At 37.5% G+C, this 15,898-nt stretch overlaps 1 protein-coding gene and 1 pseudogene across 3 annotated transcripts; one reads left to right on the top strand and one right to left on the bottom strand.

Moving 5' to 3' along the window:
- Positions 1-350: 350 nt before the first annotated feature.
- LOC102601667 (calmodulin-like) lies at positions 351-3,704 on the bottom strand (annotated as a pseudogene).
- A 6,810-nt stretch (positions 3,705-10,514) lies between these two features.
- Positions 10,515-15,571, top strand: LOC102601332 (U-box domain-containing protein 4-like). 3 transcript variants are annotated; one of them, XM_015306283.1, is made up of 7 exons: positions 10,515-10,721; positions 10,813-10,904; positions 12,380-12,442; positions 12,541-12,723; positions 12,912-13,028; positions 13,182-15,194; positions 15,268-15,571. In XM_015306283.1, exons 4-7 carry the CDS (start codon positions 12,628-12,630, stop codon positions 15,325-15,327), a joined length of 2,286 nt encoding a protein of 761 aa, XP_015161769.1. In that variant the 5' UTR covers positions 10,515-10,721; positions 10,813-10,904; positions 12,380-12,442; positions 12,541-12,627; the 3' UTR covers positions 15,328-15,571. The 3 variants fall into 3 exon arrangements, with proteins under 3 accessions (XP_015161769.1, XP_015161768.1, XP_006341792.1); XM_015306282.1 differs by having other exon boundaries at positions 12,385-12,723; XM_006341730.2 differs by having other exon boundaries at positions 12,380-12,723.
- Positions 15,572-15,898: the final 327 nt, after the last annotated feature.

Genomic DNA, 15,898 nt, shown 5'->3' with positions numbered 1-15,898 from the left:
TTTTTTCCTGATTTGATTCGATTTTCGATTCAATTTTGTACACCCCTAGTTACTTGACAATCATATCCTTTTCACTTTAATTTTTCATTTTGATGTGACTACAACTTACTCTCTACTCTAAATTCCATGGACTTAGAAAACTTGAGTTGTTTAGTATAAAAGACTCTAGTAGAGGCAATTTGAACATTAATGTAAACAAAGATGTGACACATATTACTTCTTACTCGCCTGTTTCAAAATAAGTGGTATTTTTAGTTTGATTACTTCATATTTACACAATATACAAACTAACTAAATTTCCACATGATGAACTTGTAGGCTTAAAAAACTTGAGAATTTTCAGAGAAAAATGGAAGACGATAACGTCTATTAGAAGTAAAAAATAACAGGAACGAATACACAAGAATCTGAAATATCAACAAAATTAGTCGCGCAAAATAAAAAACATAAAATCCTCAATTGTCGTAAGGTTCAAAATAACCGAATTTAGGTAAGTTGAGTTGATCAGTTCTCACTTGGCCATCATGACCTTGACGAACTCGTCATAGTTGATCTGTCCATCACCATCCACGTCAGCTTCACGAATCATCTCATCAACCTCTTCATCTGTAAGCTTCTCGCCTAGGTTTGTCATGACATGGCGTAGCTCAGCTGCAGAAATGAATCCATTCTGATCCTTGTCAAACACTCTGAAAGCTTCCTTGAGCTCCTCCTCAGAATCAGTGTCTTTCATCTTCCGAGCCATCAAGTTAAGGAACTCGGGAAGTCAATGGTTCCATTTCCATCAGCATCAACTTCATTGATCATGTCTTGAAGCTCAGCCTCAGTTGGATTTTGTCCCAACGAACGCATCACGGTTCCAAGCTCCTTAGTGGTGATGCAACCTGTAGAAAAATTTGGCAATAATTACAAAAAATGTATTGCTATTGTGTTACAAATCTTACAACAGTACTTTAAAATGTTTTTTATTTTTCTTAACTTATTCATTCTACCGGAAAAGTTCTAGACAAGCACGAAACAACGAGAATAGCTGAACAAAACTAACACATCATTAACCGCATTCATGACTTAAAGTTATAAAATATATAGGAAAAACAGGGAAAATCTTTTCAATGGGAGGACAGACCAAATTTTATTTTTATCGAGCCCATGTGAAGGGTTTGGTTAAGATACACAAGATTCCACCAAGTATACAAGTGGAACCTAACCATACATGTCCTCCGATTATATCTCTTCTAAATTGTCTCCACTATCAATCCATCCTTCCCCTCCAAAAGGGGATTTTAGTAGAAAACCAAATATGATACTCAAGCTAAGGGTCAAGTTGGTAGTTTTTCTTACATCTCCCCCTCCCGGAAATCAGGTTCGTCCATAATCTGTTTCAACCAAAAGATGCAGTCATTCCAACCAAAAGCAGCTGATCAGGTTTAGGAGTTACGACTAAATTCGCTTATATAATACTACCAAGCCTGAAATTTTCCAAGGACATATATATCAGCTAGTTGGTAAGAAAAGCAAACATAAGTATATATATACTTTCTTTTGAGAAAAAGTAACTGTAACATAAGTAAATATACTCGATTGGTAGAAAAGCTCGAGTCTGCACCAGAATAAGGAAGGAACTGCTGTAGCACCCATTGATGTGGCTAAGTGGTAAATGACGTGGGTTGAGCACCATGAGGTCTTAGGTTGAATTCCCAACAGAGACAAAACACTAGGTGATTTCTTCCCATCTGTTCTAGCCTTGTTCTAGCCTTGGTCAACAGGGGTACCCGATACTTGTTGACGGTGGGAGGTGGCAAGTATGCCGTGGAATGTCAAGGTGCATGAAAGTTGGCCCAGAGGTTCCGGACACCACGGTTATCAAAAAAAAGAAAAAAGAACTAACTGCTGTATAGATATAAATATAGATAGGGAGCATCAGTAATGTCTCAGAAAAAGTGACTTTGCCCAAAATGTCTGAAGATGGTTCTAGTCAGACCATATTTTCTTTACCATATGAGTAAAATTTTCCCAAAAAGACTAGCATAAACTTCCTTACAAGCTAAAGTGTTGTAGGGGAATCATACAATCCCATTACGAACGAGTTACCACATTGAACAAAATTGATTATATCCATCATTAAGCAAAACAAAGAAAAAAAATCAAGAATTGACAGTAGGAATCCTAGACAGGAAACACATAAGAGGGATTCAACCTTTCTAAGAAATGTTAACTGATTTGGCCAAATACCATTTCAACAGCTTCATTCTGATGCAACCCTCAAATAAGTTCCCCATTTGTCAAAATCAAATCAACCCTCAAGTTCCCAGGTACAATCAATCAAACAAGTTAACAATATCAACGAATACTTAACCTGCTGACCAACTTCACAAAGGTCAATCTGACATCTAATTATACAACAAGTAGAAGCAAAACCAGGTTCAAAATCAAATCTTTATCGACATCTCAAGTTCAAACCTGTCACAGCCAAAAGCCTAGTGTTTAAGTGGATAAGAGTAAACGTGCGAGCTCATTATCTACCAAGTTTCAAACCGTGCACCAGTTGGTTTTAGGGATATCTTGGTTATCAAAAAAATCAAATCTTTATCAAATATATTCCACCAACAACATAGAAAGACCATCTCCACGCACCACGAAGTGTAAGTTTTCCACCTAGTGACACAAATTAACCACCATCCTCACCACAAAACGATGTAGGTTTTGGCAGTGGGTGTATTCATATGATCCCTTTTCGTTAGTAAAGTTGGTGAATTAAGCAAAGGTACGGAAAGAGAGGGACTTGAACTCATCCACTGCCTCCCTTTGAACTACATAATATTGAATGAAACAATCTATCCAAATATGTCTCTATGTGTACGTGAGTACATTCTACCCGCAGACCTCACCTTTTTTTTTTGATAACCGTGGTGTCTAGACAAACTTTTACACATCTCGACTAATTCTACAGATACCAACCACCTCCCACCAGCAACAGGTACCAGATATCTTTGTCCACCAAGGCTAGGACTGGTGGAGAGAAATCACCTAGTGTCATCATTTGTCTGGGTATGTTGTAATTCTCCATATGATAAGTTTGCACTCATTTTCAAGAAGGATAACAATGGTTTCAAAGATATTCCGAAACTCATTCACTCAACAATATTGGATCCACTTATCTTCACTCAACATCAAATCAATCATACATCAGAAATTAGTCAATAAATAGCAACACTAAATGTGGATCTAGCCCTTCGAATCACGTTAAACCAAATCCACTTCTTTAAGCTCAAACAATTACAACTACACACACACACACACACACACACACACATATATATATAATAGACAGCAATCACTCCGACCCATTGACTCTAAAGTCTTGGATCAAAATTTTAGGCAATACCCAGAAGGAACAAACACATAAATATGATAAAAACAACAAATAATTCCAGATTTATCCATCTGGGCGTCTTCAGAGCAATTTAAAGATTCGATTTTTCTTCAAAAAAATGAAAATAAATTTTTGGGTGTATGAAAAGAAGAATGGAAAGAATAGTCATGAAGAGCTTACCATCTCCATCTTTGTCGAAAAGGCTGAAGGCTTCCTTGAACTCAGAGATCTGATCATCCGTAAGCTGATCCGCCATGGAAGTTGAAAATGAGAGAAAGATGGGACAAAAGATGAGAAGAAGAAAAATAAAAAATGAAGAAGTGAGTGTCAACTTGGAAATATGGAATGGGGCGGGTGGGTGGGGTGTGCATATGATTTTTTTAAATTTTTTTTATAATCATAATCTCCGTAATAATTTATGTGTACCTTGATTAAATATATATGATCTTTCACTAATACAAATATTTAAGATGATAATAATAATATGCAAGTTAGCATGCACCCTACTCAACTATTTTGCGATATTTGATATTAATACTCTTAAATCTCAATTTATATGATCTTTTGCTAATTTTATTTTAAAGAGTTATTATATATTTTGTATTCAAAAATATTTTATTTTATTTTTAATAAAATAATTTATGATAACAAAAGTATTTATGATTTGCTTTTGAGTTATTCTTAATGTTTTTAAAAATCTTTAACCCCTAAGAAATGGAGACTTTTTGCTTAAATCATTATGGAGAAACTTGCCAAAAAGAGAACAAGAATTTGCATTATTAAATTGTCTATATAGTTGCTACAAAATTGTAGTCAAAATAGTACACTTATTAAAGAATTTGTGAACTCTTACGAAGAAGAACAGAGAATGCAGAAACAGAGATCTCTTGGAAGAATCTAGAAGAAAGCTACATTTCAATGTGTATCATCAATTCATTGTGTATGCCCTTTTACATTTCAGCCTCTATATATAGAGGATTATATTTGTTGTTACTAATTAACCTCACAACTAACAGTGTTAACAACTTAACTAACTGCATAACAAAATGTAAAGCACGTGACTCTAACTAACTTGTTGTACTGACCAATCACAATACAGCAGCTCAACTTATCTATATTTCAATACACTCCCTCAAACTGAAGGGTGGAAGACATCTAACACACCAAGTTTGGTCATGAGGAGATGATGTCGACTAGCACCTAGTCCTTTTGTGAGTATATCAGCAGGTTGCATGGTAGTGGACAAGTGCTTAAGTTCAATGAACCCTGACTTCACCTTTTCTCGAATAAAATGACAATCAATATCTATGTACTTCGTACGCTCATGAAATACTGGATTTTCAGCTATTTGGATGGCTGATTTGCTGTCTGTGAACACTGAGATTGGAGTGGCACCTGGAAAGTGTAATTCATCTAGTAATCCTGCTAACCAGATTAGTTCAGCAACAAGGGCTGCCAAACTTCTATACTCTGCCTCAGCTGAACTCCTACTTACTATCGGCTGCTTCTTTGATTTCCAAGAAATAAGAGAATCTCCAAGTTTTACCATATATCCAGTTACTGATCTTCGTGTGTTTGGGCATGAAGCCCAGTCCGAGTCACAATATCCTGTGAGTTTTGTAACACCAGTCCCTCTTCTAAGCATTACTCCAAGTCCTGGAGATTTTTTAATATATCTTACAACTCTTAGTGCTGCCTCCCAGTGTGAAACCTTAGGGTGTTGCATGAATTGACTCAGAACCTGGACACTGAAGCAAATGTCAGATCTGGTAATTGTCAAATACAACAATTTACCAATCAGTCTTTGGTATGTTGTAATATCTTCTAACTCTGCATCATCAGATCCACCAATGTATTGATCAAACTCTATGCTGGTCAATTTGTGGTTGAACTCTAAAGGAGTGCTTACGGTTTTTGCTCCACTCAGTCCAGTCTCTGAAATAAGTTGTAAAGCATACTTTCTCTGATTCAGTAATAACCCCTCTTTAGACTTCAAGATTTCAATCCCCAAAAAATATCTAAGACTTCCCAAGTCTTTCATTTTAAAATTTTTGTGCAGTGTGTCTTTGGCTTCTTGAACCATTCTGGAGCTATTCCCAGTTATCAAAAGATCATCAACATATACTAAAACCATAGCCATTTCAGTTCTTTCCCTTCTAATGAAAAGAGAGTGATCATGAACACTTTGACAGTAACCTGCTGCCAACAGTGCCTCAGTGAACTTAATGTTCCATTGTCTAGATGCTTGTTTGAGACCATAGAGTGACTTCCTCAGCTTGCACACCTTAGATTCCCCCTGCCCCTGGAAGCCCAGAGGAAGTGCCATATAAATGTCTTCAACTAAATCACCTTGCAAGAAGGCATTGTTAACATCCATTTGAGATAAGTCCCAACCATAGGAAGCTGCCAGGCTAAACACAGTTCTAATGGTAACCATCTTTGCAACTGGAGAAAAAGTATCATGATAGTCAAGTCCTTCTCTTTGAGTATAACCTTTGGCAACTAATCGAGCTTTGTATCTATCCACATCACCATTTGACTGGTATTTGATCTTGTACACCCACTTTGATCCAATTATTTTCTCACCTGGAGGTAAGTCAACAATTGTCCAAGTGTTGTTATCTTCTAAAGCCTTAATCTCTTGTTGCATAGCATCAATCCACATCTTATCTTGTGATGCTTCATGAAAAGATTGAGGTTCCACAGCTGCTAAAAAGGCCTGCAAATAGGACTGATAACCTGATGATACATTATCATAACAGACATGGTTAGTGATTGAGTGAGGACTTGATTTTTGAGGCACAACATAATCTCTGATCCATACAGGAGGCTTGCACTGTCTGGTAGTCTTCCTTGAACTAACATTAATTGGTGGTTTAACAACAGGAGGTGGAAGAGTATCTGTATGCACATGTTTTGTGGGAAGTGGCTCTATTGGACCAACCTCGGGAGGTTCATCATGAGAACCTTCCTGATCATTATTGGTATTAGGAAGCTCTTCAATATGTGTATGGCATGGTTCTGCAGGAGATGAACATGTTGGGAGAACGTGATCTATGTTCACATCATTGTTGGTATCATCCACAGTAACTAGGAAAGGTGAAAACAAGGGGCAAGGACCTGTATCATTAGATTGCATAACTTTAAAAGGAAAACTGCCTCTCTGAACACAACATCCCTGCTAATGAACACAACTTTCGCCTCAAGATCATATAGCTTATATCCTTTTTGTGTGGAAGAGAACCCCAACAAAACAACTTTCTTAGCTCTGGCTTCAAACTTTCCACCTCTTGGCAAAACAGTAGCAAAACATAAACATCCAAATACTCTTATATGTTCTAGTCTAGGTGCCTTTCCAAATATCCTTTCATAAGGAGACTGTCCATTCAACACAGCTGTAGGCAGCCTGTTAATTAAGTAAACTGCAGTTTGTACACATTCACCCCAAAATCTACTAGGAATATGAGATTGCATTTTTAAAGCTCTATTTGTGTCCAGTATATGCCTATGTTTCCTTTCAACAATATCATTTTGTTGTGGAGTGTATGGACAACTACTTTGATGTATGATGCCTAAAGAGGATAACAATTCATTTACTTGACTGTTAAAGAACTCAGTACCATTGTCAGATCTCAACACCTTTATTGCACAATCAAACTGATTACAAACCATTGATATAAAGCTTCTCAATGCAACTATTACATCCTTCTTAGTTTGCAGTAAAGAAATCCATGTAAATCTGCTAAAGTCATCAACTATAGTCAGAAAATAATGCTTTCTATTATAAGTTGGATCTCTATGAGGTCCCCAAACATCTAGATGTACTAGTTGAAACATCTTAGTAGTATGAGTAACACTAGAAGGAAACTTGAGTCTACACTGTTTTGCCAAAGGGCAAATCATACAATCTTCTTGTACTGCCTCAATCAGTTTATTTTGCAACATAGGTAGATGCTGCAATACTTTCAATGAGGGATGTCCTAATCTAAGATGCCAAAGTTTATGTTCTTCTGAGTTCTTGTTTTTGAGTACTGCTCCAACAGTAGGTAGTACTTCTTGTCTGAGAATATACAAGCCATCATTTTCCTTACCAATCCCAATCACCTCTCCAGTAAAGAGAGCATGCATTACATATAAATCAGGATAGAAAGACACCATGCATTTCAGATCCTTAATCAGTTTAGAGACTGACAATAAGTTGAACCTGAAGTCTGGTACATGTAAAACATTTTTTAACTTGCAATTCCCCAAAATCACTGCATCTCCTACATGTTCTACATGAATTTTATTTCCTGTTGGCACCTGCACCTTATTACAATTGGATTCTGATAATTTTCTACATTCACTTAACATACTTTCACAATATGTAATATGATGTGTAGCTCCTGAATCAACAATCCACCTTCCTGTATTTCCACCAACATTATCAGGCAAAGGATTCATACCTGCTGCAGCATTGGCATCAGCCCTGCAGGTTCCTGTAGGTGAGGAAGGAGGCAACATCTTAGTGACCTGCTCATATTACTCCTTTGTGAAATAACCTCCTGGGAAATAGAATTTTGATGCTGATCCAGATCCTGATGCCTCAGAAGTGGAGTTATTTGCATATGCTGATCCAGATCCTGATGCTTCAGAAGTGGAGTTATTTGCATATGCTGATCCAGATCCTGATGCTTCAGAAGTGGAGTTATTTGCATATGCTGATCCAGATCCTGATGCTTCAGAAGTGGAGTTATTTGCATATGCTGATCCAGATCCTGATGCTTCAGAAGTGGAGTTATTTGCATATGCTGATCCAGATCCTGATGCTTCAGAAGTGGAGTTATTTGCATATGCTTCATTCACAGATCCAGATCCCTTTCTCTTACTTTTGAAGTCTGCTGGAAATCCTACAATTCTATAACAGTTTTCTCTGGTGTGACCTTTGTAACCACAATGATCACACACTAGTCCCATCCTTCTGCCTTGTGAATTCTGACCCTGAGTCTTCTTAGCTGGAAAATTGTTGTTGATCTGATTGTTGAAATTATGTGGTTGAGCACCTCTTCCTGCCATCATTGTCAAAGGTTCTTTACCTCCTTCTGTTTGTCCTAGCTTCCTTTGACTTTCTTCTTGTATAGCCATTGCATAGGCTTGATTTACACTTGGAACAGATGGACTCAACAGAATCGAACTCCTCACCTGAGCATAGCTCTCATTCAAACCTACCAAAAACTGCAATAACCTTTGTTGTTTAACATGTTCAACGTGTGAGCTTGACTCAACACAATCACAAGAAAGAGAAGGCACCATCACATCCATCTCATCCCATAGATCTCTCATTTTGGAGTAATAAGCAGTCACAGAATCAGTTCCTTGTGACAATATATTGATCTCTTTCCACAAGTGAAAAATCCTTGTCAAATTGGACTTATCAAATCTCTCCTTAAAGTCATTCCAGATCTTCTTTGAACTAGAAGCATATACTATGCTAGTTATTAATTCTGGTGCAACTGTTGCAATTAGCCACGATAAGACAACTGCATCTCATCGTTCCTATCTGACTGCCAGATCTCCCTTGTATGAGCTCTTAGCACATGTGCCATCAACAAATCCCAATTTGTTTTTGACTAGTAGTGCTAATCGCATTGACCTGCTCCACACACCATAGTTCTCTGGCCCTGTGAGCTTCATAGGAATCAAGGCAACACCAGGTGCGTCTGATGCTTGAAGATGAAGTGGATGATTATGATTCGTCTGGGGATTATCTTCTACCTCTGAACTCTGTGATTCCACCATTGCTACAACTTCAACAATTGCAGAAACTACAGATTCAAACCTCTAAGGAATCCCTTGATCAAAGCTCTGATACCATAAATAATTTGTGAACTCTTACGAAGAAGAACAGAGAATGCAGAAATAGAGATCTCTTGGAATAATCTAGAAGAAAGCTACATTTCAATGTGTATCATCAATTCATTGTGTATGCCCTTTTACATTTCAGCCTCTATATATAGAGGATTATATTTGTTGTTACTAATTAACCTCACAACTAACAGTATTAACAACTTAACTAACTGCATAACAAAATGTAAAGCACGTGACTCTAACTAACTTGTTGTACTGACCAATCACAATACAGCAGCTCAACTTATCTATATTTCAATACTTATCTCCTATTATTTCTACTTTCTTCTCAATTTACTTAGCTATTACTTTCTTTGGACAATACGATACATTAAATATCTCGTATTCATGTAAAAATCATAATAGTATCGCATATTTAAAAGGTCTTTTCACCACCAAAGGGTGTGGTGAAAAGATAGGGAGCTGAAATCTCTGCTTTCTATAGATCGAGTCGGTTAGAGTGTACCATAATATTTTTACAAATAGGATTTGAAAATGATAGAATATACGCAAACTTTAACCTACCTCACGGAGGTGAAGAAGTTATTTCCAAAAGAGCCTCGGATCAAAAACAGCAACACTAAAAACAGTTAAATACCATATTCATGATCGGATCATTGAATTGGGTTTGGGCTTTACCCGGGGAATGTTTTGGGCTCATACATTTGGGCCCAAGGTAATCTATCTGTATTTGACAAAGAAACTCATCCCAACACCCTGACACATTGCATGAGTCGTAAATTTTTGCAAGTTTAACCACATCAAAATATACATGTGCTTATAAAATTATTTATGAAGAAGTGCATAAATAGCCGCTTTTGATGTCGTCATTTAATTAATATTCGTTTTATAATTATTTCTTTTGCACATTTTCACGATTAGGTTAAAAGGCCAGATAATCATATATGAAACTTGATAACTTTAGACATTCACATATGAAGTATAATGCTGTGAAGGCTAAGCATCATATATTTACGCTTGATCATTTTTTATTGAAATATTTATAAAAATTAATTAAACTTTTCGTTATTTAAGTTTGATCATTTTCATGTATTCTTGTACTATATTTATGTACACCATTAAAATACATACATATGTCTCAAGTCTCAACAACAAAAAAAAAGTCTTTTCAAATCTTTCATTTGGTAAGTGATAGTTCAATTAGAAAATTCGGTGTCAAGTCAAATTACGGTGGAAGTGCAATACTTTTGGTATGTCTGTCACCATTTTCAAAATTCCTTCAACCCCATGATGAGAACCTAAACCCCCTCCCCCCCACCCCTACCCTCACCCCACAAGCCCAAACTTTCAACAATTCTCGTGCAATTGCTGTACCTTTTAGCTTTCCCAACTGTTTGCTCAAATCTGGATCTGATTCATACAAATTAGTGGAAATATTCAAGCTGTAAAGCTGTGAAAACAAAGAATCTCAAGTGGGGTTTGTAAAAGTTTTAATTTTTGGGTATGTGGGGTGAATTTTATTGCTATAGTTGATCAGTACCTTCTTGGGTTTTGTGGGTTTTGTTCATTTTCTTGTTTTTTGTTGTCCACAGCATAGCACCAAGGTCAGGGGATGGTGAAATAGAGCTTCATTGGGTTGCCAAAAAGGAAGAAATTAGAAAAAGATTGTATTTTTAATGTTGAGGTGAGTTTTACTTTTCGTTTATGAAGAATTATTTGTTTCAATCGAAATTGTTACCAGTATTGGAATGAAATAAGCTCAATTTTTAGTTGCAGTTCTCTTTTTTAGCTTAGGAAGAAAAATGGGTTATTGGATTTATCTGTAACTGGATTGATGGTTGTTGTGATTGTTACCTTGTTGATGTCATTTATACTCGTGCTATCTCTCTATGCGAAGTTTTGAATTATCTGTTTTCGTCATTCATTTTGGTCAATGCGAATGCTTTTTCTCTTTGGAGCACATGTGAGTTTTGCAGGGTCTAACCCTCCATGAGGCGGGAAAAGGAAGAGGGTTGTGACAACTATGATTATTAATCCACTCAATATTAGGTGAATGGATACATATGATTTAGTTGGAATTGAGACATAGTTGATTGATGTAGTACAACATGAGCATGCTCATGCACATGTTGGTATTAGGAAGTAGAGGCTATATACGACGGTGGACCTGATAGTAGCTGAGTGTTGATGAAACTCTAGGTCGGAAATGCATCGGTGCATTTAAGAAAAGGGGATGTAGATGATGTTGGGGCTAATAGTAGCTAAGTGTTGATGAAACTCTATCTGGAAATAAATGCATCAGTGCATTTAAGAAAAGGAAATATAGAAGAAAACTTCACACGTAATTATAAAGTGTACTATTTAGTGACAACGGCTATTAATTTCGCACTTATCCTATTGGCTTTCCAAATTTCAAATCTCATTTACTCTAGCTTTGTCTCTATTGTTTTGAGGTTCAAGTGCTCTTCTGACGCATTGAAGCAGCAGTTCAACAATAATTGTGGAAGATAAAGTAATGGAAAGTTTTATCCAGAAACATCCTGGAAATTTGGTTGGAGTAGAAATATAATAACTTGATATGAAAGATTCTTGGGGATTAGTAAATAGTAAGTGAATCAAATGCTGATGGATACTTATGGTAAGTTAGTCAGCGGAAGGGATATTTGCTGAATAAATTAATTTTTCTAACTTGAGTAATTGAAGGGGGGAGTCTTGACGTAACTGATAAAATTGCTGCCTTATGACGAGGAGGTCATGGGTTCGAGCCGTGGAAACAGCCTCTTGCAAAAATGTAGGGTAGGGCTGCGTACAATAGACCCTTGTGGTCCGGCCCTTCCCCCGACCCCATGCATAGTGGGAGCTTAGTGCACAGGGCTTCCCTTTTACTTGAGTAAATTACCATGATTAACTAGTAATATGCTTCATATTATTACAAAGTTGCTCAAGAGGAAGTTATTACTATAGGACAAAATAAATAGTTAAACTGCTCGTATTGGGCACCCTTGATGATAGAACCTTAAAAGATGCAGTTCTCTTAATCAAGCTAATAGTTTAGCTTCAGTCACTGACATTATTTCTGTGAATTTTCAGCATTATTATCTATACAATAAATGACCATATACTTTATGGGTTAATTTCTGTCATTTATGTGTCTTGTAGAACAGGTTCTGTGCTCGTGTCAAATCAGTTAACTGAGGATTACTACTTTTTGGAAGTGACCAGGTGCAATGGAGATATCATTGTTAAAAGTTCTTCTCAGCAAAATCTCCCAATTTTTCCATTTATCATCAAGTGAAAGCATAACTGATAGTTTAGTTCAGAGGTATTATTGCAAGGCTGAGGATCTATTGAAGATTTTAAAGCCGATTCTTGAGGCCATTGTTGATGTTGAAGCAGCTTCCAGTGAGATGCTTCAGAAAGCATTTGTCAGACTAGCTCAATTTGTTGATGAACTGAGGGAGCTGTGTGAAACCTGGCAAACATTGGGCAGTAATGTTTATTTTGTATGTTCCAAGATCTATACTCTTTATTATTGGATAAGCAGATAGTCCATTTATTCGTTTTCATAATCAGCAAACTGAATGATAATGGGATGTAGTGCACTTATAGAATTTATGGTTTATATTTATGGCATTTTAATACTTTGAGCAGTTATATTTATTTATATTGTTGATGTGTTAATGATCTATAGGTCCTGCAAGCTGAACCCCTGATCGTACAAATTCGAACATGTAGCCTTGAAATTCTCGAGCTACTCAAAACTTCTCATCAATGCCTTCCTACTGATACAACTTTGACATCTCTTGAGGTAGGAGCCAAAACCGGTCATTCCGGATCTTCTTTTCCCTTATATTTGCCCTATTCCGACCCCAGCTGTAATGTTCCTCTCTGCTCTTTCTGTCAGTTAGAGTTGCCATCCTTACTTATGGGGATTTCCTGATGTCTTATATTTGGATTGCAGCACTGTATACTGAAAATTAAGTATGTGGATTATGAACTGATGTCCATGACTATCACAAAGTCTATTAAGGCTCAAATGGAAGGCTTGGGAGCAAACTCAGGCAGCTTTGCAAAACTTGCGGATTGCCTAAGATTGAAGTCGAACCAAGAGCTTTTGATTGAGCTTGTGGCCCTTGAAAAATTGAAGGAGAACGCTGAACAAGCTGAAAAGACTGAGGAAGTTGAATATATTGAGCAAATCATAGCTCTTGTTTCCCATATGCACGACTGCTTCATCACAATGAAACAGTCTCAGACCTGCACGCCTGTGCCGATACCTCCTGATTTTTGTTGCCCCCTCTCACTCGAGTTGATGACTGACCCTGTAATTGTTGCTTCTGGACAAACTTATGAGCGAGCTTATATAAGGAAATGGATTGATCTCGGTCTTACTGTGTGTCCTAAGACAAGGCAAATGCTGGGGCACACAACTCTCATTCCTAATTACACCGTTAAGGCACTTATTGCAAATTGGTGTGAGTCAAACAATGTAAAGCTTCCTGATCCGACAAAATCTCTGAGCTTGAACCAGCCATCTTCATTTCTAGCACATGCAGATTCTGGCATGCCCAGGGATACCCAGGGTTTTCCCCTTCCGAGGGGCAATCACTCTTTGTCACCCGATTCTGCTCGCTCTTTAAACTCTCCACAGAAGAGATTGATTTCATCAAGTATGACCCAAAGAGAAGGATCATCTCCATCCCATCCCCATTCCTCTTTGGATGATTCTTTACCTGGAGTTGCTAGTAATATGCTTGCTCTGGATGTTGAAAGGATATCTATTAAGAGTTCTGAAGAACGGATGGCCCACTCTGGAGAGATAAACTCACATAGGCATTGTATGTTAGCAGCCAATGAATACTCCCTTGTAGGTCATAATCGAACCAGCTCGGCACCCAGCACACTATCTAATTCAAACTTTTCACCGACAATTCCTGGTGATGGAAATGAAGTGTTCTCAAGGTCAGCAGCTGCTGCGACGGATGCTTCAGGGGATGTATCAGAATCCCAACCTGCTGCTCCATTGTCTGTTCTACAAAGGGAGCCAGAATTCCCATCCATGCTGGAGACAAGAGTTCGAAATCAATCCATCTGGGGTAGACCTTCTGAGAGGTTTCCTAGAATAGTTTCTTCTGCTACGGTTGAAAGAAGGGCTGATCTTTTGGAACTTGAGGAGCAAGTTAGGAAGCTGGTTCAGGATTTGAGTAGCAATTCCATTGATGTGCAAAGAGATGCCACAGCTGAACTCCGATTACTTGCCAAGCACAATATGGATAATCGTGTTGTAATGGCAAACTGTGGTTCCATCAACTTGTTGGTCAACTTACTTCATTCAGAAGACATGAAAGTACAGGAAAATGCTGTTACCACACTTCTCAACTTATCAATTAATGACAACAACAAGTGTTCGATTGCAAATGCTGATGCAATTGAACCTCTGATTCATGTCCTCCGCACAGGGAGTGGTGAGGCTAAAGAAAACTCTGCTGCTACACTTTTTAGCCTTTCTGTGATTGAGGATAACAAGATGAAGATTGGGAGGTCTGGTGCTATCAAACCTCTTGTGGATTTATTGGGAAATGGAAGTCCTAGGGGCAAGAAAGATGCAGCAACAGCTTTGTTTAACTTGTCAATACTTCATGAAAACAAGGGTCGCATTGTGCAGGCTGGTGCTGTTAAGTTCCTTGTAGAGTTGATGGACCCTGCTGCTGGGATGGTTGACAAGGCTGTTGCTGTTTTATCAAATCTCGCAACCATTCATGAGGGAAGAGCAGCAATTGGTCAGGAAGGAGGAATTCCTGTTCTGGTTGAGGTTGTTGAGCTCGGTTCTGCAAGAGGTAGGGAGAATGCAGCAGCAGCTTTGTTGCAATTATGCACTAACAGTAGCAGGTTCTGCAATATGGTTCTCCAGGAAGGAGCTGTACCTCCGTTAGTAGCATTGTCACAGTCTGGCACCCCAAGAGCAAGAGAAAAGGTACGACAATTTTGCAGAAACCTCACACTTTCCTTTCTATTCTAATCCAAGTATTCTAACGACATATATGCAGGCTCAGGGACTTCTTAGCTACTTCAGAAACCAACGGCATGGTAATGCAGGGAGGGGTTGATTTATACACTGGACAGTCAACACATATTTTTCTCTAGGTAGCTGACTAAATGCTGCTTGTAAATTTGATACTGAGAGTTATTTATGTAGAGGATTCGGCTTATTGAAACACTCTAGTATTTGTGATAGAAAGAAGAATTATTTATGGAGGCTCTTATGAGTCCATCGGCCGATAACATTGTATGTGAATGTGGAAAAGCCTATTATACGCGAAACGAGTGTCTGATTGCATCAGTTATAAACTTGGTATGTGAATGAGGCGAGATTGGATGAGCTATTTTATTTAGAATCACAAGATTATTATTTTTTTTGGATGAAGAAAGTATTAGTTTGTGTTTTGATTGTTTGTTATGTGTTTGGACAAGAAAAAACAGTACATTTGAGATTTTGTAAACCTGGAATTGATTGATAATTTGATATGAAGGCAACAAACACTACTAAAAACAAAGTTTTTTTCCACCGCAAATCTGTGAAAAATTTATGCTATAAAACATGATTTTTTTCACTCATTTTCCAAGACAAAACACTCTGTCTACTAATTTTTGAAAATGACTAAAGAAATAGGTCTACAT

This window comes from Solanum tuberosum, unplaced genomic scaffold, assembly GCF_000226075.1.
Source record: "Solanum tuberosum cultivar DM 1-3 516 R44 unplaced genomic scaffold, SolTub_3.0 scf00027, whole genome shotgun sequence".
Taxonomy (NCBI): Eukaryota; Viridiplantae; Streptophyta; class Magnoliopsida; order Solanales; family Solanaceae; genus Solanum; species Solanum tuberosum.
Note: the sequence above shows the minus strand (reverse complement) of the source record. Positions and strands in the feature narration are given on the sequence as shown.

What these genes read in the sequence shown, in the direction of transcription:
- LOC102601332 (XM_015306282.1), top strand. Translation starts at nt 12,448, where the DNA reads ATGGAGATATCATTGTTAAAAGTTCTTCTCAGCAAAATCTCCCAATTT. An exon ending in TGGGCAGTAATGTTTATTTT is followed by an intron (nt 12,724 to 12,911) that starts GTATGTTCCAAG and finishes AATGATCTATAG; the next exon opens with GTCCTGCAAGCTGAACCCCT. An exon ending in CAACTTTGACATCTCTTGAG is followed by an intron (nt 13,029 to 13,181) that starts GTAGGAGCCAAA and finishes TTTGGATTGCAG; the next exon opens with CACTGTATACTGAAAATTAA.